Consider the following 25861-nt stretch of genomic DNA (forward strand, 5'->3'; position numbering starts at 1 on the left):
TTTGTAGGGCCTTCCTCTGGACATTGCCTGGTATAGAGGTCCTGGATGGCAGGGAGCTCGGCTCTTCTCTTGAGGGGGAAGAAGTGTTGTCGTGCCCGCTTCTAGACTGTGTTAGTGTGTTTAGACTATGATAATTTCTTAGTGATGTGGACACTCTTGACTTGCTCCACTACAGACATTTACATTTACATTTAAGTCATTTAGCAGACGCTCTTATCCAGAGCGACTTACAAATTGGTGCGTTCACCTTAAGACATCCAGTGGAACAGCCACTTTACAATAGTGCATCTAAATATTTTAAGGGGGGGGTGAGAAGGATTACTTTATCCTATCCTAGGTATTCCTGAAAGAGGTGGGGTTTCAGGTGTCTCCGGAAGGTGGTGATTGACTCCGCTGTCCTGGCGTCGTGAGGGAGTTTGTTCCACCATTGGGGGCCAGAGCAGCGAACAGTTTTGACTGGGCTGCGCAGGAACTGTACTTCCTCAGTGGTAGGGAGGCGAGCAGGCCAGAGGTGGATGAACGCAGTGCCCTTGTTTGGGTGTAGGGCCTGATCAGAGCCTGGAGGTACTGAGGTGCCGTTCCCCTCACAGCTCCGTAGGCAAGCACCATGGTCTTGTAGCGGATGCGAGCTTCAACTGGAAGCCAGTGGAGAGAGCGGAGGAGCGGGGTGACGTGAGAGAACTTGGGAAGGTTGAACACCAGACGGGCTGCGGCGTTCTGGATGAGTTGTAGGGGTTTAATGGCACAGGCAGGGAGCCCAGCCAACAGCGAGTTGCAGTAATCCAGACGGGAGATGACAAGTGCCTTGATGATACATGAGATGAGATGATACAGCCCCGCTGATGTGGGTGGGGGCGTGATCGGCCCGTTTGCTGTAGTCCACGATCAGCTCCTTTGTCTTTCTGACGTTGAGGGAGAGGTTGTTGTCCTGGCACCACACTGCCAGGTCTCCAACCTTCTCCCGGTAGGCTGTCTCATCGTCGGTGGTGATCAGGCATACCACCGTCGTGTTGTGGGCAAACTTAATGATGGAGTTGGCGTCGTGCCGGCCATGCAGTTGTGGGTGAACAGGGAGTACAGGAAGGGACTAAGCATGCACCCCTGAGGGGCCCCGTGTTGGGGGTCAGCGTGGCAGATGTGTTGATGCCTACCCTCACCACCAGGGGTAGCCCGTCAGGAAGTCCAGAATCCAGTTGCATAGGGAGATGTTTAATCTCAGGGTCCTTAACTTAGTGATGAGCTTGGAGGGCACTATGGTGTTGAATACTGAGCTGTAGTCAATGGATGTAAGTGTTCCTTTTGTCCAGGTAGGAAATGGCAGTGTGGAGTGCAATAGAGATTGTGTCATCTGTTGATCTGTTGTGACGGTATACAAATTGGAGTGGGTCCAGGGTGTCTGCGATGATGGTGTTGATGTGAGCCATTGACAGCCTTTCAAAGCATTTCATGGCTACAGATGTGAGTGCTATGAGGCGATAGTCATTTAGACAGCTTACCTTGGCATTCTTGGGCACAGGGACTATGCTGGTCTGCTTGAACATTTTTGGTATTAAAGATTGGGTCAAGGGAGGTTGAAAATGTCAGTGAAGACACTTGCCAGCATGCTCTGAGTACGCATCCTGGTAATTTGTCTGGGCCTGCGGCCTTGTGAATGTTTAAACAAAAATATATATATTTTTTTTATTTGATTTATTTCACCTTTATTTAACCAGGTAGGCCAGTTGAGAACAAGTTCTTACCCACATCAGCTATGGAGAGCGTGATCACACAGTCGTCCGGACAGCTGGTGCTCTCATGCATGGTTCAGTGTTGTTAGCCTTGAAGTGAGAATAGAAGGTATTTAACGGGACACCACACAGGAAGGTATGACCACTCTGAAGGTATGACCACAAGGTAGCACCATTAGCAATAGACAAAATACAGATAGGCACAGTATCTGTATTGGCTCGGAATGAGAATGAAAGGTGAAAGGTGCACATTGTTATATTAGCAGAAACTGTTTCTATGTTATTATGTAAAGGTTTGTTTATTCTATATGGACTTGTTACTACATTTTAAAGTTATAAAAATGCTTGATTTAGAATACATAAATTCAGTAATTCAGTAATCATATGACTCTGTAGGCTACTGACCTATTCAAAGCTTCCTCCTGCATCTCACTGTACAACTGCCTGTAGTTATTGAACTCAACCTGCAGGAGGTTTGTATGTTGTGATTGAGTGGGGGGAGACAGCAGTGGGCAAGATTCTGACAGATGAGTGTGTGTCGGTGGTGGCAAGAACACACCCAAGAAACACCCACATCAAACCACACCCCCGAGCTAACTCACATTTGGCTTCTGTCATGGCCGCCAGAATTTCTCGAGGAGCAAGCGAAAAAAAGTCAAATCAGCAGGTGCAGTTCCTTTTTAATGGTGAAAGTGCCATGTCCGTTTGCAATATTACTACAACAAAGAAGTTACTGCAAACCACAAACATTTTTTTTATACGTCAGACAGCATTGCAAGTGCGATGGAACAGCAGAATATGTACAGCTTTTTTCTTACATTGCTCCCCATCTCCCCTCTGCTTTGTCAACAAAACAATAACAATGCCATGAGGCAGACAGTGGCACTGCTTCCCCTACTGCGGATTCCATCTTTAATGAGCTTGTAGATGGTCAGCTCTTAACAACTCCACAGAGGGAGAAAAGCTGACAGATTGGCTTAAAGGGATAGTTCACTCTAATTACAAAATGACACATTGGTTTCCTTACCCTGTAAGCAGTCTATGGACAACATATGACTGGCACTGTTTTTAAATGCTAACATTTTAGCATTTGTGGCACAAATCCTATTCGATTCATGGTACCAACATAAGCATCCAGAAGTATCTCAAATTGATTTGTGAATAACAGTCACTTGTAGATGTGGTTTGAACATGATTCATGACAAATGCTAATATTGGTACCATGACTTGATTTTCTTTCTCTCCATCTCTTGCCTTTTATTTCTTTCACTTTCACTCATGCTCCTCTTTCTGGTACCACCTCTTCTCCCCCTCTCTCTCTCTCTCTCTCTCTCTCTCTCTCTTGCTCTCTCCTTTCTTTCATTCTTTCTACCCCCCCTCTCTCTTACCCCAGTGTGAAGTCCAGAGAAAGAGAAAGAGAGAGATTGTATTTAGGTGTTGAGTAGCACAATTATTTCCCCCCCTATATGAAATGTTGATTCGCTCATGAGTAACAGCTTTTTTTGGTAGGAACACTAAACTACCTTTTTTGTTGCAGTTTCATCAAAACTATTATTCGAGGGTCTTACTTCTGTTCTATGATGTATTTTTTTAACATATCAGTCCTCCAACCAAATGGAATAACTAACAGTCATATTTGAATAAATAGTGTATTGCATCATGCCTATGACAATTATATTACACTGAACAAAAATCTAAATGAACATGTAAAGTGTTGCTCCCATGGATCATGAGCTGAAATTAAAGTTCCCAGAAATTTTCCTAAAATATTATTACACTCAAATTGTATGCACAATTTTGTTTACATCATGTTAGTGAGCATTTCTCCTTTGCCAAGATAATCCATCCACCTGACAGGTGTGGCATATCAATAAGATGATTAAACAGCATGATCCTTACACAGGTGCACCTTGTGCTGGGGACAATAAAAGGACACTCTAAAATGTTCAGTTTTGTCACACATCACAATGCCACAGATGTCTCAAGTTTTGAGGAAGCATGCAATTGGCATGCAGACTGCAGGAATGTCCACCAGAGCTGATGCGAGAGAATTTAATCTTAATTTCTCTACCAAAAAGCCGCCTGCAAAGTTGTTTTAAAGAATTTGGCAGGATACCCAACCGGTCTCACAACGCAGACCTTCGTGTGTGGCGTCCTGTGGTCGAGCGGTTTGCTGTTGTGAACAGAGTGTCCCATGGTGGCAGTGGGGTTATGATAAGGGCAGGCATAAGCTACGGACAACAAACACAAATGCATTTTATTGATGCCAATTCTAATGCACAGAAATACAGTGACAAGATCCTGAGGCCCATTGTGAGGCCTATTTTGTTAAGGTATCTGTGACCAACAGATGCATATCGGTATGCCCAGTCATGTGACTGATTTCCTGATTGACCAATGAACTGTAACTCAGTAAAATCTTTGAATTTGTTGCATGTTGAGTTTATGTTTTTGTTCAGTATACTTATTCACCATACAAATTCCAGTGCAGTGCTGAATGCTGGAAAATATTTGAGACCTCAATATGGAAAGTCACATTATTCATGGGCCAGCAGTCACAGCACTTGCAACCCAGCTCACAGCTTCATGCCATTAGTTCAGTTTGGCAGCCCTAGCTCACCTCAACTACCCATTCTCCATCCAAGCTTTCTGCTTTGTCTCTGTTCACCCAGAGAATGTGTTCCTGTAATATTATTTGTGTTTCGTTTCCGTATATATACCATGGTTTTGATATTGATAATGATGACAATATTGTTACTACAAAAGCAAACTACTTTGATAAACGTTCATTTATGTAGGGATTTTCAGTCTCCAGTCTACAATAGGTACTCAAATCATGGAAGTACATTTCTGAATAAGTTTGAAGATGCAATCATACTTGCAATGTGATGAAATTAATCTGTTAAAAATCTGTTAATCTGTTAAAAATGAATCATTATAATTGTAATCAAAATAATTTATATTTTCATTCAGTTAACATGGTGCAATTAATTACAGCCTCCCTAGATAAAGTAGATGGTAGTGTGCAACTCTGTATAAATCCCTGGAAATTCTCCTGAAGCTAATGACAGGGTCTCCATTCAGGATGGTTAAACAGTTGCAGGAATGCTATAGGAAGTTTTCAAGATTTCACAAAATAGAACCACCATAGGAAAATGCAAGTCATTCTTCCATGTGACATGTCTTGTTATTATTCGTCTCACAGAGTGTTTCAGTCTCCTTGTCTTGGTTATCTACTGATTGGAAAGTGACATTCCAGTGGACAATACTAGTGTCTGGGAAAGTTGTGCTTTTTCACTCTGCTCCACGCTCCACTGGGGTTACTGATGGATAGCATTCCCATGACTACCAGCACTCAGTCAAACGCTATTATCTCCAACACTTCAACAGGATGTCCGACAGATCCCTGGATAACTGAGGGAGTGAGGAATGTGTCAGGTTTTGTGTGTGTGTGTGTGTTCATTTTTAATTTATTTATTTTTTGCATTATTTGAGGTCTGACAACACTGCATCTTTTTTGTTATTTTAACAAGCTGTAATTTTCTGCAAATAAATGCTCTAAATGACAATATTTTTATTTGGAATTTGGGTGAAATGTTGTCAGTAGTTTAAAGAATAAAACAAAAATGTTCCTTTTTCCCAAACACTTACCTATAAATAGTAAAACCAGAGAAACAGATCATTATTCAGTGGTCTCTACATTTTTTACAGAGCTGTATATATATGTATACGTACACTACATGACCAAAAGTATGTGAACACCTGCTCGTTGAACATCTCATTCCACAATCATGGGCATTTTGATTGAAATTGATTTGATTTATTAGGATTCCCATTACCCGACGCCAATTTTAACAGCTAACTGGGGTCCATCGGCATTAATATGGAATTGGTCCCCCCTTTGCTGCTATAACAGCTTCCACTCTTCTGGGAAGGCTTTCCACTTGATGTTGGAACATTGCTGCGGGGACTTGCTTCCATTCTGCCACAAGAGCATTAGTGAGGTCGGGCACTGATGTTGGGCAATTAGGCCTGGCTCGTAGATGGTGTTCCATTTCATTCCATTTGATGGTGTTGAGGTCAAGTTCTTCCACACCAATCTCGACAAACAATTTCTGTATGGACCTCGGATTGTGCATGGGGGCATTGTCATGCTGAAACAGGAAACGGCCTTCCCAAAATTGTTGCCACAAAGTCGGAAGCACAGAATCGTCTAGAATGTCATTGTATGCTGTAGCGTTAAGATTTCCCTTCACTGGAACAAAGGGCCTAGCCCGAACCATGAAAACAGCCCCAGACTATTATTCCTCCTCCACCAAACTTTACAGTTGGCACTATATTTTGGGGCAGGTAGCGCTCTCCTGGTATCTGCCAAACTCAGATTAATCCATCGGACTGCCAGATGGTGAAGCGTGATTCATACCTACAGTTGGATTGAAGTGGATTTAACAAGTGACATCAATAAGGGATCACAGCTTTCACCTGGATTCACCTGGTTAGTCTATGTCATGGAATGAGCAGGTGTTCTTAATGTTTTGTATCCTCAGTGTAGATGTATCAATAGTATGTATCAAAAAGCTTATGATCTCTATACATTTGCTTCACAGTTTATGCATTATTTTGCCTGTCGGTATAACATTCATGGCTGAGTGTCTGTCCAATCTGACTCTCAGTCCCGTCTCCAGAGACAGGGATGTGGCCCGGAATGCCAATCGGGATCCAGTTGCTTCCAACTTATTGGTATTCAGGAGACAGCGCATTCCCGAGCGTCTGTTGCACGTGTCAAGGAGGTGCTTGGCTGGGCTAGAGATGCTCCTCTCTCTCTCTCTCTCTCTCTCTCTCTCTCTCTCATGTTATTAGGATCTAAAAATAGGAGCCATCCTCCCTCCAATCCCAATGCACCTCTGTTTTCCTCTACTACTTCCCTCCTTCTCCATCCTTGTCTGTGTTTTGTCTCAGTAAACATGGCTGGTGTTCACAGATAAGACTATTCACATCTATACCCAGACTATTTAGACTGTAGTTACGCACTTGCCCTAATTTGGGTGAAGCCATACTCAGCTAGCACAGTGGATCTGAGCTGATTCCGGCTGAGAGTTGGGACACTCGGCTGAGAGGCTCATCATGTGGCCTGAGTCATCATGTGGCCTGAGTCTGGACCATCTTCGGAAGTATTACTTATTACTAGGATGCGGGGATTGAGCTCGGGCCGATTCCGATGTGAGTTATCTGGCCCAAATGTATTACTTGGGGTTCGAGCTGATTGGGGCTACTCTCTGGCAGATGATTACATGGGCTGCTTTATGTAATTAACATTTCATTATTTATTTATTTTTCCATATTTTCCTCATTGTTTCTGTGATCAAAAGATACAATCAACATTTAAATAAAATGATTTAAGAGTCCTGTGTAGTATTTTAGTATTTTGATACTTTGTGCAAAGCAATTGATAAGCATGGAAAACTTTGTGGCTAGAACCTAAGGCGCAGCGGTCTAAGACACTGCATCGCAGTGCAAACTGCGTTGCTACAGATGCTGGTTTGAGACCCGTGCCAGCCGCGACCGGGAGACCCATGAGGCGACCCACAATTGGCCCTGCATCGTCCAAGTTAAGGGAGGTTTTGGTCGGCCGGGATGTCCTTGTGCCATCGTGCTGTAGCGACTCCTGTGGCGGGCTAGGCGCATACACGCTGTCATGGTCACCAGGTGTATGGAGTTTCTTCCGACACAAAATGTTTTTTTTTGTGGATGAGTATAATTTGTATTTATAAAATGTATAATAGTAATATTTAAAATTACTAAATCGGGTAATTTTGTATACATTTATTTAAATTTCCATCGGGCTGCTTCTGGGGGATTCTGGTAAGATGCCGGCAAAGTCGGCTGAATTCCGGTAGATGGAAACGGCCCGATGTACTTGGGCCGATTCTGGGCAGTCATTCATTTTGATTCCAGGCTGAGTTCGACACCCGATTCTGGTCCGATTCCTCATTGCTAGCTGGGTATTCATTAAAACCCACTGCTGTGTTACATTTCCTTGTTTCAAATTATCAGCAACTGTTAAAATGCAACCATCTCTGAATCTCTAAACTGGGTTTGATGACCCCCACCCGCCCTCCCCCAAACCTACCAGTAATTTACCAAAGTTAATATAATTTTCTGTAATTTTGATAATAAACAGGTAATCTAGGGCAATCTATGGTCATTTTAGTAATTTATACTTGAATAACTTGTAATAAAATGTATTCATATATAGTTTTCATTTTTATATGTTTCCATATTGTCCATGAGTTTCTATTGGATAGACCACATGGTTCAAGAGAAAATAGGCTTATTAATGAAAAAGGCATCTAATCAACAATGGCATTCTTTTCAATTAACACTTCAACTCTTCCAACTATTGACCTTTCTTCACTACTGCCACCAGTTTGGTGCCAAAACATTTACAACAAAGACATATTGACATAGGAAAATAAATCAAAGTATGCAAACAAATATACAAAGGATAATCCATACTGAAACCCTCATATTAAACACCAATGGTTCACTAAATTGATGGTTTATATTTAGGATAATGTTTTACAGCTTTGTCATTCATTTTCTAAAATAAATTATATTTGATGATTTTTTCCTTTCCAGGTGATAAGGCCACACAGAGGGCCATAGATAATTACAGACTCCTAGCGCCAGAGGGTAGGGCTGCCGTCTTATCGGCTCTCAACCAATCATGCTATTTTGTTTGTTTTTTCGCGTTGTTCGTAACTTGTTTCGTACATAATGTTGCTGCTACTGTCTCTTATGAACGAAAAAACTTTCTAGACATCAGAACTGGGATTATTCACCTCAGATTGAACGAGGAGTTCTTCTTCAATGAGTCGGAGGCCGGGGATATATTGCAGACACCTGACCATGTCCCGATCCCCGTGAGATTCGCTGGAGATAAAATACCATGAAATCCTTGAAAGTTACCAAAATGCTGGTAGTTTACAGGTAAACTTTGAAAGTTAATATACTGTAACTTAACAAAATGTGGAAAAAGTCAATTGGGTCTGAATACTATCCGAATGCACTGTACATAGCGAATGCGCCCTATGCTGCTACATCATTATAAAACTGCTTTTGATGAATTGATTGTGCGCTCATAGAATACATTATAGATGAACACGTACAGTAGCAGCAATAATATAAAATACATTTACAGGACAGGCCAGGGTTTATGTTTGTTTTGTAAATACCCTTATAAACATGGTCACGGTATGTATTTTCCTTTTCTCGGATTTCTTAATCATCATTAACTCCTGTGGCTGATTCTTCAACAGTGCAAATCAGCCAGCTTAATTAGTCACTGCAGAAAATGTTGCCTGGATCCCAAAAATATGCAGCTTTTATTTGTACTTTATTTTTACATTTTCAGCAGGCTGTTTGAGTGATTAAACCACAGTAGGTGGGTGGGCAGTGATATATGCACTTGGTAGAATCTGTTCCAGCACACGACCAACCTTGGCTTAGTCATTTCGCCCACCGTCCGCCCACTAAGAAACACAGCGAGAGAGATAGGCCTTTCCCCAGGATCTCTATCCCACCATCAACCAGGGAGATAGCCATCCAAACAGTAGAAACAATAACAGAGAGCACAGACCCAGCTAGAGGCATTATACAGACAGCAAGCCAAACAATAGAAAACAAACAACACTGAACCTAGACGCAATAATGTACGACAGCGTATGAAGAACAGAAAACAATAGAGACAGCATTGGAGTGATAAATAGTGGTTGTAAAGGCAGACTTGGCTACAGATGGTTACAGAAACGGTATTAGAATCAGCAAAATTGAGTATTGGGACTGTAACTGAATTAGTAGTGTCAGTAAGAGAAACCGCAGAGCCATGATATACCACTGCCAAGTCTGTGCTAACTGCAGAGAGATATCAGCGATAGAATCAGAGACAGCAGCATATTGTTGTTGTCAGACAATTTTTGTTTTGTTTTGGTAAAGAAATATGGCATTTTCTGAAAAATGTATGTTTTGAAGATAATATATTTTTATCCAACAGCGATGATATATATGACTGCAATCTGTGTGAGCTATCTATCTAGGGAGGTGTATGAGAATGGTAGGTGGAAATAAACCAGCAAAGAGATGAGAAAGCTGACTGGCATAAAACTCCTGTCAGACATATAGTTCCTTCAGAACGTATTCACACCCCACTTTTTCCACATTTTGTTGTGTTACATCCTGAATGTAAAATGTATTGAATGTATTTATTTCATCACTGGCCTACACACAATACCCCATAGTGTCAAAGTGGACTAATGTTTTTCGAAATTTTAACAAATGAAATAAAAAAGAAAATCTGAAAATATCTTGAGTCGCAGCCCAATCCAGATCCAGAAATTTGACAGTGGCTTCTGATTAAATTACATTTCACAGAACCGCTTGTTACAATTTTGATGAGGCTCTCGTTCAGATATCGGTAAGTGGACTGAAGGCAGGGCATGAAAGGGATAATGAATCCAGTTGTTTGTGTCATCCGTTTCGGGAAAGTACCTGCGTAATTGTGCACCCAGCTCACTCAGGTGCTTGACTATATCACATTTGACATTGTCCGTAAGCTTGAGTTCATTTGCACACAAAAAATCTTACAATGATGGAAAGACCTGTGTGTTGTCCAGAGAAGAGCTCCAACTTCTTAATCATAGCCTCAATTTTGTCCCACAATTTGAAAATAGTTGCGGAGAGTCCCTGTAATCCTAGATTCAGATCATTCAGGCGAGAAAAAACATCACCCGGATAGGCTAGTCGTGTGAGAAACTCGTCATCATGCAAGCGGTCAGACAAGTGAAAATTATGGTCATTAAAGAAAACTTTAAGCTCGTCTCTCAATTTTAAAAAAAATGTGTCAATACTGTATGTTGTAAAACCATTACATGGTCACTGCCCATATTGCATAGTGCAGAAAATACATGACAGTTCAGGGGCATTGCTTTGACAAAGTCTTTTGACCAAGAAGACAGTAAATGTTCCTGAGTGGCTGAATTACAGTTTTGACTTAAATCTGGTTGAAAATCTATGGTTGTCTAGCATGTTTTAAGAAATTTGAAAATAATAATGGGCAGATATTGTACAATCCAGGTGTGCAAAGCTCTTTGATACAGTGCCTTGCGAAAGTATTCGGCCCCCTTGAACTTTGCGACCTTTTGCCACATTTCAGGCTTCAAACATAAATATATAAAACTGTATTTTTTTGTGAAGAATCAACAACAAGTGGGACACAATCATGAAGTGGAACGACATTTATTGGATATTTCAAACTTTTTTAACAAATCAAAAACTGAAAAATGGGGGCCGAATACTTTCGCAAGGCACTGTACTTACCCAGAAAGACTCACAGCTATAATTGCTGCCAAAGGGGATTCTAACATGTATTAACTCAGGGGTGTGAATACTTATGTAAATGACATGTTCTGTATTTAATTTGCAATATATTTGCCCCAAAATGTTTACATTTTTTTTTTCTTTGTCATTATGGGGTATTGTGTGTAGATGGCCGATTAAAAAAAGTATTTAATACATTTTGAATTCAGGCTGTAACACAACAAAATGTGGAATAAGTCAAGGGGTATGAATACGTTCTGAAGGCAGTGTATCTCACCTGTGAACTGTGTTAACCCCCAAAAATGTCAAATGAGGATAAATGCTGCTGTTTTTCCAGGCAGCAGGCTTACCTCTCATCCATGCGACACAGCTCAGCTTCCAATACATGGAATTCCCTAGGGAGGGGTGAGAGAGAATTCAACATTTCCCTGTAGGTATCCAGACATTTGGCTTATTCCCTCTGGACTCCGGGTTAGAGCAACCACATCTTGTGAGCTTTGTTAGCCCCAGGGAGTCTTCCCTCTCTCTCTCTCTCTCTCTCTCTCTCTCTCTCTCTCTCTCTCTCCCTCTGTCTCTCTGAAAGCTCATACGTAGGAGAGATGTGAAAATGGGGGCAACATGTTCCAAATGCTTGCCTTTGATGAAAATACACTGGTTTGACAATTCAAAGAGATGGGTGATTGGCTGAGGTGGAGGGTGAACAATCTCTAACAACTTACATCTATCTATCTATACCTCTACTCACATAAAACATAACCCAGCATTACTTTCATATTATTCTCCCATCTCAATTTACTTTAGCATGGCTAATACACTGTGTTTGATTAGATCAGTTAAAGTTGCCAACAGATCATCAGTGATACGTCTGGGAAAGCTTCAAAGCCAAATAGGAACGTTGGTGTCAGTCTGTCGGCAACCATCTGGAGCACAAGCTAAACGGAATACAGAAAGTGAGAATGCCATCTGTCAAAACCCTTGTAGAAATCACAATAATATATTATTAACTGTGAACTGGGGTAGAACTTTCAAATCAAAATCAAAGGATATTGTTTATTGTGGCATGTGCAGCTAAATGTTTCTAGCTCTCTCACCCTGTTGCACATTTTATACCAACTTTTCAGGGTGTTGTGTGAGTTCATGTTGTCAGTTAAAATGTAATTATTTCTCGGCCAGAAGGGAAATGTTGTGTCCAATGAGGGAGAGTTACAAAATTAGACAAAAAAAGAAAAGAAAGAAAGGAAAGATTATTTTGCAAGAGGAGAATTTCAATGAATGGATGCTCCACTGAATTGCTTTGCAATACCAAAACTATGTGGACACTTGCTTGAACATCTCATTCCATAATTATGGGCATTACTATGTAGTTGGTCCCCCCTTTGCTACTATAACAGCCTCCACTCTTCTGAGAAGGCTTTCCACTAGATCTTGGAACATTGCTGCGGGGAGTTGCTTCCATTCAGCCACAAGCATTAGTGAGGTTGGCACTGATGTGAGGTCTGGCTTGCAGTCGGCGTTCCAATTCATCCCTAGCCCGAATCATGAAAAACAGCTCCATACCATTATTCCTCCTCCACCAAACTTTACAGTTGGCATGCATTGGAGCAGGTAGCATTCTCCTGGCATCCACCAATCCCAGATTTGTCCGTCGGACTGCCAGATGGTGAAGCGTGATTCATCACTCCAGAGTGTGCGTTTCCACTGATCCAGAGTCCAATAGCGGTGAGCTTTACACCTTTCCAGCTGATGATTGGCATTGCATATGGTGATCTTAGGCTTGTTTGGAACTGGGCAGTGAGTAGTGCAACTGAGGACAGATGATTTTTACATGCTACGCCCATCAGCACTCGGTGGTCCCGTTCTGTGAGCTTGTCTGGCTTACCACTTCGCAGCTGAGCTGTTGCTGCTCCTAGACATTTCCACTTCACAATAGCAGGTCAGACATCTGACGAACTGACTTGTTAGAAAGGTGGCATCCTATGATGGTGCCACATTGAAAGTTCTTCAGTAAGGCCATTCTAGTGCCAATGTTTGTCTATGGAGATTGCATGGCTGTGTGCTCAATTTAATACACCTGTCAGCAACGGGTGTGGCTGAAATTGCTAAATCCACTAATTTGAAGGTATGTCCACATACTTCTGTATGGATAGTGTATATGTTCATTTTACACTGGACCATTGTTACTCTAACTTCCGGGATGCATACAAGGCCCTCCCTCGCCCTCCTTTCTGCAAATCTGATCACGACTCCATTTTGATCCTCCCTTCCTATAGGCAGACACTCAAACAGGAAGCACACGTGTAAAGGACTATTTAACGCTGGTCTGACCAATCGGAACCCACACTTCAAGATTGGTTTGATCACGCGGACTGGGATATGTTCTGGGTAGCTTCTGAGAATAATATGGATGTGTTCACCGAGACGGTCACTGAGTTTATCAAGAAGTGTATAGGAGTTCCTCTGTCCAGTGTCTGTGCGCTTTTGCCCATCTTAATCTTTTCTTTTTATTGGCCAGTCTGAGATATGGCTTTTTCTTTGCAACTCTGCCTAGAAGGCCAGCATCCCGGAGTTGCCTCTTCACTGTTGACGTTGAGACTGGTGTTTTGCTGGTACTTTTTAATGAAGCAGCCAGTTGAGGACTTGTGAGGCGTCTGTTTCTCAAACTAGACACTCTAATGTACTTGTCCTCTTGCTCAGTTGTGCACTGGTTCCTCCCACTCCTAGTTCTATTCTGGTTAGATACCGTTTGCTCCATTCTGTGAAGGGAGTAGTACACCAGATCTTCAGTTTCTTGGCAATTTCTCGCATGGAATAGCCTTTATTTCTCAGAACAAGAATAGACTGACGAGTTTCAGAAGAAAGTTATTTTTTTCTGTGCATTTTGAGCCTGTAATCAAACCCGCAAATGCTGCTGCTCCAGATACTCAACTAGTCTAAAGAAGGCCAGTTTTATTGCTTCTTTAACAGTTTTCAGCTGTACTAACATAATTGCAAAAGGACTTTCTAATGATCAATTCGTCTATTGAAATTATAAACTTAGATTAGCTTCCGAAACGAGCCATTGGAACACAGGAGTGATGGTTGCTGATAATGGATCTCTATATGTAGATATTCCATAAAAAATATGCCATTTCCAGCTACAATAGTAATTTACAACATTAACAATGTCTGCACTGTATTTCGGATCAATTTGATGTCATTTTATTGAACAAAAAATGAGTTTTTCTTTAAAAAACAAGGACATTTCTAAGTGACCCTAAACTTTTGAACGGTAGTGTACCGAGACATAAACTGAACAAGTTCCACAGACATGTGACTAACAGAAATTGAATAATTTGTCCCTGAACAAAGGGGGGGGGTACCACATGAGGGAGGAGGATGTCTTCTCTGTAACAAACAGCGTTGAGATTGCCTATAATGACAACAAGCTCAGTCTGATGATACTGTGACACACAACCCCAGACCATGACGGACCCTCCACCTCCAAATCGATCCTGCTCCAGGGTACAGGCCTCGGTGTAACGCTCATTCTTTTGACAATAAACGCAAATCCAACCATCACCTCTGGTGAGACAAAACCACGACTCATCAAAGAGCTCTTTTTTCCAGTCCTGTCTGGTCCAGCGACAGTGGGTTTGTGCACATAGGCGACATTGTTGCCGGTGATGTCTGGTGAGGACCTGCCTTACAACAGGCCTAAAGCTCTCAGTCCAGCCTCTCCCAGCCTATTGCAGACAGTCTGAGCACTGATGGAGGGATTGTGCGTTCCTGGTGTATCTCGGGCAGTTGTTGTTGCCATCCTGTACCTGTGCCGCAGGTGTGATGTTCGGATGTACCGATCCCATGCAGGTGTTGTTACACGTGGTCTGCCACTGCGAGGACAATCAGCTCTCTGTCTTGTCTCCCTGTAGCGCTGTCTTAGGTGTTTCACAGTACGGACCTTGCAATTTATTGTAATGGCCACATCTGCAGTCCTCATGCCTCCTTGCAGTATGCCTAAGGCACTTTCACGCAGATGAGCAGGGACGCTGGGCATCTTTCTTTTTGTGTTTTTTAGAGTCAGTAGAAAGGCCTCTTTAGTGTCCTAAGTTTTCATAACTGTGACCTTAATTGCCTCCCATCTGTAAGCTGTTAGTGCCTTAACGACCGTTCCACAGGTGCATGTTCATTAATTGTTTATGGTTCATTGAACAAGCATGGGAAACAGTGTTTAAACCATTTACAATGAAGATCTGTGAAGTTATTTGGATTTTTACAAATTATCTTTGAAAGACAGGGTCCTGAAAAAGGGATGATTTTTTGCTGAGTTTATATAATTCATAATTTGGGGTTTGATATGATGTCTCTCCCCAAAACGGTGAGCTCATACCACTGTCTGACTGTTATCTCAGAGACGGACAGCTTCAAGCCTGATATGTTTGATAGTGAATTATCCTGTTAATTAAAATGAGGAGAGAATGGTTGCTTGGTTAAAATGTGGGGGACAGATTGACTTAAATTTTGATGAATAGAAAGGTATTTTATGAAAACCAAACAGGCTAATTGTCACGCCCTGGTCGAAGTATTTTGTGTTTATCTTCATGTTTGGGTCAGGCCAGGGTGTGGCATGGGGTTTTTATATTGTGGTGTGTTTTGTCTTGGGGTTTTGGTATGTATTGGGATTGTAGCTAGTGGGGTTATCTAGCAAAGTCTATGGCTGTCTGGAGTGGTTCTCAATCAGAGGCAGGTGTTTATCGTTGTCTCTGATTGGGAACCATATTTAGGCAGCCATATTCTTTGAGTGTTTTGTGGGTGATTGTCCTTAGTGTCCTTGTTCCTGTCTATGTGTTAGTGTACACAAGTATAGGCTGTTTCGGTTTTCGTTATGTTTTTTGTAGTGTTTTGTATTTAGATTCGTGTTACGTTTGTTTATTAAATTATGGATCGCAATCTACACGCTGCATTTTGGTCCGACTCTCCTTCACACATAGAAAACCGTTACACTAATATTGCATGATTTTCATGAAGACTGTGCTTAAAGTATTAAAACACCTCTATAACACTGGCTAGTAAATTAATAATTCATTTCTCCACATATTTTACACTTATATGAGCTTGAATGTTTATTTTAAAGGGCAAAGTCTTGGATGGATTTAGCTGATATAGCCACCGTATCAGATATTGTATCTATTCATATTTAACTCTATTCTTTAGATCTATTCATGTGGCCTGTTCGTTTGAATGAGGATCACAAACAATCCTGTTCTGTTTTGCCAGTGAAGGTATGACTTTCTCATCTCTCCGTAAGGCAGGGTCCCCCAATTGGTAGCCCATGGGCCCCACAGCTGTTCTGAACAACAAAAAAAAACTTGTTTTATTTGTTTCTTACATGTTTGGGACATTAAAGTCTGTAAAAACACCAGAAAGTGATTTTAATTTGAAAGTATGTTTCAAAGTATTCCCACGCATAATAGAGAGGGATATATGTTACCGTATACAAATGTCAGCAAGGTTGGAAATTATTATGTTTTCGTCAAATATTATATCTGGTTGGGCTTCTTGTGGACAATTTGCAGTCTAATCATGTTCCGGCCCCCTGACCATCCGCTCAAGAAAAAAAAAAATCGGCCCACGGCTGAATCTAGTTGATGATCTCTGCCCTATGGTTGAGAATTGTTTTTGGAATGAGTCAATACGCAAATGTATCACACTGTTCAACATTGTGTTTACTATTGCTTGTCAACATACTGTGTTCTAAATTATAACATTTTGCCAAAGTATTATGAACAATCCTCTGTTTCTGATTGCAGTGGATGATTTAAAAATGCTCCGGGAAGAAGAAGTGTACATGACCACAACTCTCACTCAAATCTGCATGAGATCTGCCTGTGTGCTCCATAATGTGTGGTGTACTGTGTGCTACTCCAAAATGTTGCTTTTCTATAGTGTGTAAGGTGTCGGTCTCTGTGTGGAGTGTTTGTGGGGTCTCTAGCTGTGTGAAATTCTATACGCTTTGTGTACTCAGATAACAGCAGCTGGATAATTCTATTCACCCACCTTTGTTTCAGCATTGCAGTTGGACAATCATCTATCACAGAGTAGGAGAATAATGGATGAGCTTTTCATTTCATTACAGTGGGCCTGCTGCTAGGGCTTTATTCTCTGTGTAAACCACAAACAGACTTGAACTGCTTATTAGACATTCATAATGGGATTGGATCAATATTTCTTAGAATGTATTATTCCTTCCTTTCTCTGTCTTTCTCCTGGTAGCAAGCAGTTCAAGTGAGTAGATAGATGTATGAAGCACTTAGATGCAGAGTAAGAAGCAGAGTAAGAAGTAGGTGGAATAGCACCATGGAAGACTTTGTTATATTTGGAGCTTTTGTTGGTCATGCCATATTTGCAGACTTATGTTTAGTCATGTTTGTAATGAACACAAGGGGAGACAGAGAGCTGGTTTCAAGCGCAGGGCGCAGACGGTGTTTATTGAAAAGGACCACAGGAGGAGGCAGGTAGCTGGGTCCAGGGGCAAGCAGAAGGTCATACACAGGGGGTCCAAAAGGGCAACAGTACAAGCAGGGAAAAGGCAGGGAAAAGGCTAGTAACGTAGTCCGGGAGATCAGGCAATAGGTAGATATCAGGGGATCTATGTGTTTGAGAGTGTGAGCTGGAAAGTGAGCTGCGTTCAGGGGATCTACGTGTTTGAGGGTGTGAGTTGGAAGCAGACATTACAGTACCCCCCCATGGTTGGCTCTTGAGCTGAGCAGCGGGCCTCCCCCGTGGGCGTGGAGCTGGGCGGTCAGGACAGTTACGGTGGAAAGCAAGGATCATGGCTGGGTCAAGGATGTCCTGGGCAGGGACCCAGTACCGTTCTTCAGGTCCCAATCCAGGTCCCAATCCCTCCCAATCCACCAGGTAGTGGATGCGACCACCCAGACACTTGGAGGCAAGGAGGGCTTGGACAGAATAAGCCGGTGCACCGCCGACGTCAAATGGAGGTGTGCACCACAGGAGGATGGAGGGCTGTACCTCACAGGCTTGAGAAGGGACACAATGGAAGGATGAGGAGATCCGGTAATGGGGGGCCAACTGGAGACGGTAGGTGACAGGATTGATGCTGTGTTTTATTTTGAAGGGACCAATGAACCGAGGACTGAACTTTTTGCAGGGGTCACGAAGCCGGATGTCCCGGGTAGAGAGCCACACACATTGCCCAGGGTGGAAGAGTGGAGTAGGTTGGCGACGCCGGTCAGCGAACCATTTCTGGAAGAGGGAAACTTGATGGAGTTACCGATGTGTGGTCTCCCAAACCTGCTCGTTCCGTCGAAACCACTCATCGACGACAGGCACAGTTCCGGGCTCTGTCTCCCATCGGAACGCGGGGGGTATCCGAGGACACACTGAAAAGGAGTGAGATGGAGTGAGGTTTGCACCAGGGAGTTCTGTGCATATTTGGCCCAGGCTAGATAGCGACACCACTCATGTGGTTGGTGGGTGCAGTGTTGGCGAAGGTACTTCCCTATTTCCTGATTCAGGCGTTCCGTCTGCCCATTGGTTTGAGGATGGTATCCTGAGGATAGGCTGATGGAGACCCCCAGTCGGTCAAGGAAGGCTCATCACACCCTGGAGACGAACTGGGGTCTCTGAAACGATGTCTTTCCGGATTCCATACAGACGAAACACATGTTGGAACATGAACTCGGCCATTTCCATGCATTATAGATGCGGAAGGGGGATGAGTCGGCACATCTTGGAGAACGAGTCCACTACAACTAAAATAGTTGTGAAGCCCGAATAGTCAGGGCAGATCCGTGAGAAAATCCATGGCAATATGAGACGATGGTCTGTGTGGTGTAGGTAAAGGCTCAAGCTTACCGGTAGGTAGTTGGCGAGGGCTCTTTGCCCAAGCACAGACGGGATAGGACAGAATGTAATCTCGGGTGTCTTCTGTTAGGGATGACCACCAGAGCGTGGCAGTAGCTGCGTGGTCCGGGTGATTCCGGGATGGCCAGAACTCAGCGAGGTATGCCCCACTGCATTAGTTGGGGTCTGACAGACGCAGGAACGTGGGTCTTGCCTGCAGGAGTGTCAGGAGGTGCTGGGTCGTGGCATAGGGCCTCTTGGATGGCATAGGGCCTCTTGGATGGATTTCCCACTGTATGGGTCTCACGACACAAGCCGGAGGCAGAATGGGCTCAGGAGCTGGGTTAGAGGAAGGGGGGTGAAATAGACGGGATAAGGAATAAGCTTTCACATTTTTCTTGCCAGACAGATTGGTGACGGGCAAGGTGAAGAGTGCCCAGCGAGCATGTCTGGGGTTGAGCCTCTTAGCACTTTTTAAGTACTCCAAATTGCGGTGGTCGGTAAGGACAAGGAATGGGTGATGAGCTCCCTCTAACCAGCGGCGCCACTCTTCGATAGCCAACCTAATGGTGAGGAGCTCTCGGGGTCCCGACATCATAGTTTCTCTCAGCGGGTGACAGTTTCTTGGAAAAGAAGCCACATGGGTGTAATTTGGGAGGTGTCCCAAACCGCTGAGAGGGAACCGCTCCCACGCCGACCTCGGTTGCATCCACGTCCAGAACAAAAGGAAGGGTAGGATCTGGTTGCCTAAGGATGGGTGCAGAGGTTACGAGGCGTTTCGAGGTCTCAAATGCAGTAAGGGCGGTGTCGGTCCATTGGAGGGTATGGGTGTTTTGACTGGTCAGAGCTGAAAGAGGAGCGGTTGTGCTGCTGCAGTTTTGGATGAACCGGCGGTAGTAGTTGGTGAATCCTAGGAGCCGTTGTAGTTCCTTTATTAAGGGGTCGGTAATCTATGCAGGGACGGAGACTACCATCCTTTTTTTATACAAAAAATAACTGGATGCAGCCGGAGACGTGGATGAATGGATGAATCCCATGTCGAGAGCCTCTTCTATATATGTGTCCATAGCCTCATTCTCTGGGATGGACAAGGGGTAGATCCGACCCTTAGGCGGCGATGCCCCAGGAAGGTCGATCACGCAGTCCTCTAGGCGATGAAAGCAGAATAGACGCCTTTCATGCTGAAGACACTCAGAAACTGGGCATATACAGGTGGGATGTGGGTTGGAATGGCAGACCCCGATCCTTCTATAGAGGTTGCTCAACAGGGTAGACTGAATCAGTTCTTAAAACAGGCGAGAGACCATGACAGCAGTTCCCCTTTGCCCGCCAGGAGATGGCAGGGTTGTCAAGGCTTAGCCAGGGGTGACTGAGGATGAGGGGTTCTTTAGGTGAAGACAACAACATTAACTGAATGACCTCAGAGTGAAGGAGACCAATCTGAAGCGTTATACTGTCGGTCATGCGAGTCACAAGACCAGTCCCGAGAGGTTGTCCGTCCAGCGCATTAATCCTAAAGTGAGGATTAACAGGGATTTATTTGACTCTTAACTATTGTGCGAATTGTTTGTGAATGAAATTTCCTGCAGCCCCCGAGTCCACTAGTCCCTCCACAAACTGAGTGACCCCATTAGCAGAAAGAAGAGCCAGGATCCCAAACTGCCTTTTGGTAATGTTCAAAAACGTAGAGGTGCTTACCCCGGCGGAAGTGGAGGGGTTGTGGTCACTCGCGAAGGGCGAATCGGACAGCTCTCTCCACAATAGAGGCACAGGTTCACGTAACCTCCGGTGTCTCTCGGCAGGCCTGAGAGGGGTGCGGCCATGTTGCATGGGTTTAGGGCTATTGGACCGTGGTGGAAGAGAGAAGGACGTGGAAGACTCGCAGGCCATGGGCAACTGTATAGGTCTGCGGTCCACCAGTAGGTTGCTAATGGATATGGACATCCGGATGTATTGGTTTAGGTCTGTTAAATCTCCTCTGCAGGCCAGTTCTATTTGCAACTCCCGATTAAGACCCCTCCGGTAGACTGTATTGAGAGCTGGTTCACTCCATCCACTGCTGGCTGCCATGGTACGGAACTCAAGGGCATACTCAGTGGTGAAGCGACGGCCCTGTCGCAGCTCACATAACAAGTCCCCGGTGTGACGACCTGGAACTGAATGGTCGAACACCTTATGGAAGAGGGAGTGGAAACGTGATTCAGATCAGAACTTTGAGCGGCCTACAGGGCTGTGACCCAATCCAGAGCTTTGTCTTTGAGTATGGAGATGACGAAGTCCACCCTGTGTTTGTCAGAGGTGAAGTCAGCGGGGTGATGGTCAAGGTTACACTGCATGAGAAATCCTTGATATTTCCATGGGGAGCCGTCGTATTTATTAGGCATGGATATAGGGAGAGATGAACGAGAGGAGGCTGTGGCACTTGATATCGGTGAAGCAGGAATGGACTGGCGAAGGAGGTCGCAGAGTTCATCGATACGTTCCTCCTGTCAGGCCAGACGTAGCTGCAGCTCCGCTGAATCCATCTGTCATTTTTAGTGAGGTATTCTGTAATGAACACACGGGGAGACAGAGAGCTGGTTTCAAGTACAAGGCGCATCAGGTGTTATTTGAAAAGGACCATAGGAGGATGCAGGTAGCTGGGTTCAGGGGCAAGCAGAAGGTCATACACAGGGGGTCCAAAAGGGCAACAGTACAGGCAGGGAAAAGGCTAGTAACGTAGTCCGGGAGATCAGGCAATAGGTAGATAACAGGAAATCTGATTAAGTACAGGCAGGGAATAGGCAAAAGGCGCCGTTAGTGAGGCAGGAAAAAACTATCATACAGGGGAGGAGTAAATCAGAGCTCTGAAAGACGTGTGGTACAAAACACACAATGCCTCACAGTGATCGGGTGCAAAGAACTGAACTAAATAGTGTGTGATAATAACACAGGTGTGTGAACAGGATATTAGAATTCAGGTGATTGGGATCTGGAGAGTGAGCTGCGTTCAGGGGATCTAGGTGTTTGAGAGTGTGATCTGGAAAGTGGGCTGGAAAGTGAGCTGTGTTCATGGGTTCTACGTGTTTGAGGGTGTGAGATGGAAGCAGACGTTACAATATTTAATAAACCACTGTTCAGAAAACATACCCTCTGCTGTAGAAAGGCAGCAGGATCTAGTTATAGTCTGTGTAAGAGACAAACACTTCTTCTTCATGACATGTACACGCATGAATATCTTAAATCCCAAATATTCAGGCTGATGGTAATTTTACACTGAGTGGGAGGGAGAGACAGTGTGAAGTCTCGATTATCAATCTGTTATCCTGCTGGTTAGCTTAGTGAATTACGTAACTTAGTTCTAAAAGGTGTCAGCCAATGTGATGTCAATCTGCCAGCTGCCATTTAGCTATGGCTGACCTATTGGCAATGTGAATACTGGAAGTGGCTGTCTTTGACCTAAGGATATCTGTTTGTCATAGTGACAGTGCTTTGTTAGACTGCTTAAAATGATCTGATGAGAGCTGTCCAGCACGGCTCTCAATCCTCTGTCTGGCACCAATTTAGTGGGGAGGTGGGGAGGACATACATATTTATAAATCTGATCTCACGTTAGATAGGCATCTCTGTAACCCCATATACTACCTACAGCTCTTTATGTTCTATGTCTGTGTTCTATCAGTCCATTACAAACCAATTACTCTATAGGTTTTGGCTTCAGTGTACTTGAAATAGGGCAAACTCTTTTTGTAAGATGCTGGTCCCATTTTCAAAAAATATTTAATTGATTCAATTTTTTAGAATTGTTTACTTATCTATAGTTGATTATTATTGATTACAGTGGAGTCTGCTCTTAATCCCTTCCAGAGCACAGCTGCCAGAAGAAAATGTAGTTGTCAAGATATTAGTGTAGTTTGTCAAGATATTGTACAGACTTAGGGCGAAAGTTGATGAGGCACAGGGAAGCCAGTCTGATTAGCATAATGCATTCCACGAGGATAGAAAATGAGCTTTTGTAACCAACACTAACCAATAAACCTTAATGGTTCCCAATTACTATCCAATATGATACAGTATATGGGCAGTGCATTGTAGTCTATGTAGTAGAAATAGAGCAGCAGGCCTTGCATTGTGTGTGTGTGTCACATTGTTAGCATGTATTTATTCATGCCACAGGGCTGGTTTGAGATATCTCTTGGCATCCATCCGTGAAGGCTGACAAATACGGGCCACACTCTGCTCCACTCCGTCCTGTCTGTTCCTGGAAATAGGGCCATCTGCCAGGGCAGCTGAGCCATGGTGCAGAGCAGTGCTCCTGTCCTGGAGAGTTGTAATGCAGATCTGTCTTTCTGTGGCATGTCTGTTTTGAGCCAGGTTGTCATGTCCAAACACACCAAGACAGTCGTGAAGAGGGCACGACAAAGCCTATTCTCCCCCAGGAAACTAAAAAGATTTGGCATGGGTCCTCAGATCCTCAAAAGGTTCTACAGATGCATCATCGAGAGCATCCTGACTGGTTGCATCACTGCCTGGTACGGCAACTGCTCGGCCTCCGACCGCAAGGCACTACAGAGGGTAGTGCGTATGGCCCAGTACATCACTGGGGCTAAGCTGCCTGCCATCCAGGACCTCTACAACCAGGCGGTGTCAGAGGAAGGCCATACAAATTGTCAAAGACCCCAGCCACCCCCAGTCATAGACTGTTCTCTCTTTTACCGCATGGCAAGTGGTACCGGAGTGTCTAGGACCAAAAGGCTTCTCAACAGTTTTTACCCCCAAGCCATAAGACTCCTGAACAGGTAATCAAATGGCTACCCGGACTATTTGCATTGTGTGTCTCCCCCCCAACCCCTCTTTTACTCTGCTGCTACTCTCTGTTCATCATATATGTGTAGTCACTTTAACTATATATTCATGTACATACTACCTCAATTAGCCCGACCAACCGGTGCCCCTGCACATTGGCTACCCGGACTATCTGCATTGTGTCCCACCACCCGCCAACCCCTATTTTACGCTACTGCTACTCTCTGTTTATATATGCATAGTCACATTAACCATGCCTACATGTATATACTACCTCAATCAGCTCGACTAACCGGTGCTGTATATAGCCTCGCTACTGTTATTTTCACTGTCTTTTTTAACTGTTTTTATTTGTTTACTTATCTAATACCTTTTTTTTACATACAAATTGCACTGTTGATTAGAGCCTGTAAGTAAGCATTTCATTGTAAGGTCTACACCTGCTGTATTTGGCGCACATGACAAATAAACTTTGATTTGATGTCACATTTCTTTTAAGTTTTAGCTCAAAGGTGTGATTTTATTCATCACAGTGCCCTTTTAAATGTACCTGAGATGTATTTTTTGTGACATTTAGTTCTGTCCTGTTTGTTTTAAGACACGCGGGATGGGGAAACATTAGGCTGAAACTTTGCTGTAAGATTAGCACTAATCCAATAACATAGACTGACATTGATAAGAGAAGTGTCTCTGCTGCAAATATCCAACCCAGATCTGTGTCACAGAGGCCATTCAGAACTCAGTAAGACACCACCACTCCCTCACTTCAGCCTCTTTCCTCAGTCTCTCCTCCAGACAATAATAATCCTATGTGATCTTAAATAATGTCTTCTCTCATTTTTTCCAGATGGAGGACGTAATAGCACGCATGCAGGATGAGAAGAATGGAATTCCTATCCGCACTGTGAAAAGTTTTTTGTCCAAGATTCCAAGTGTTTTTTCAGGTAAAAGTCTTGATTTAACTAAAGCTTTTGTGCTAATACATGGAGTATACCAAACATTAGGAAAACCTTGAGTTGCATGGTGAACCATTCTTGATACACAAGGGAAGCTGTTGAGGTTGAAAAATCCAGCAGCGCTGCAGTTCTTGACACAAACCGGTGCACATGGCACCTTACTACCATACCCTGTTCAAGGGCACTTCGATTGTCTTATCCCATTCACCCTCTGAATGGCACACATACACATCCATGTCTCACTTGTCTCAAGGCTTAAAAGTCCTTTAACCTGTCTACTCCCCGTCATCTACTCTGATTGAAGTGGCTTTAACAAGTGATATCAATAAGGGATCATAGCTTTCACCTGGACTCACCTAGTCAGTCGATGTCATAGAAAGAGCAGGAGTTCTTGATGTTTTGTATACTCAGTGTATATTAAAATGGTAATGCCAGGTAATAAGGACTTTTGGATTCTGACTGACTTGGAGAGCCGTCGGTGGTTCTGAAAACGAATTTACGTAAACCAGAGAGTAGACAGAATAATGTTGCAGGGAACTGTCCAGAGTTCTGAAAAGAGAACCTAAGGCTGAGTAACAAAAACTCACAGCTAAAAACAATGCATAATGGAAATTGGAAAGGCTAGATAGCCTTATAAATGTGGCTTGTTCTCAATAACACCTTGTAAAAAAGTGGTATGCTTATTCCCTTTGCAGGACTGCAAACAACAGATATGATCTGGAATCGGCCAGGGTGTCTCTTAGTTGATATTATTCATTATACAACAGGTGGGTCTAATCCTGAATGCTGATTGGTTGAAAGCGCATTCCAGCCGGTGTCTATTTCACAAGTTACCACCTGCTAAATCTATGACATTAAAATGCCTATGTACTTTGTTCCATCTGACAGCCCAATCCACTGTTTCACCAGCCTAGGCAGGCTGAGATAAAATTATCAACTTGATCTCCACTATAAAAAGCATCGAGACATTATCTCACATTTCTTTCAGAAAACATTAGTTTTCAACAGCGGAGATTTGTATAAACTTTGTTGTCTGGCTCTCTGACATTTGTAACATTGTTTCAATATTCAAATTCAATCTCCAAGTGTCCCATAGTAATGCACGTGTAGGGGTCAGGAGTCGGGATGAGAGAGAGAAGCAGGCAGTGTTTCTCAGTCAGTCGATATCATGAATCA

The 25861-nt window shown here is 43.5% G+C and overlaps 1 protein-coding gene across 1 annotated transcript in view; it reads left to right on the top strand.

Moving 5' to 3' along the window:
* LOC115113183 (regulator of G-protein signaling 7) overlaps positions 1-25861 on the top strand; it is a 120066-nt gene that overhangs the window by 50737 nt on the left and 43468 nt on the right. The window contains exon 3 of the mRNA XM_029640534.2: positions 24577-24673. Coding sequence (XP_029496394.1) covers positions 24577-24673 — 97 coding nt within the window. The remainder of the gene's footprint in view (positions 1-24576; positions 24674-25861) is intronic.

Source organism: Oncorhynchus nerka, linkage group LG28, assembly GCF_034236695.1.
Source record: "Oncorhynchus nerka isolate Pitt River linkage group LG28, Oner_Uvic_2.0, whole genome shotgun sequence".
Lineage (NCBI taxonomy): Eukaryota > Metazoa > Chordata > Actinopteri > Salmoniformes > Salmonidae > Oncorhynchus > Oncorhynchus nerka.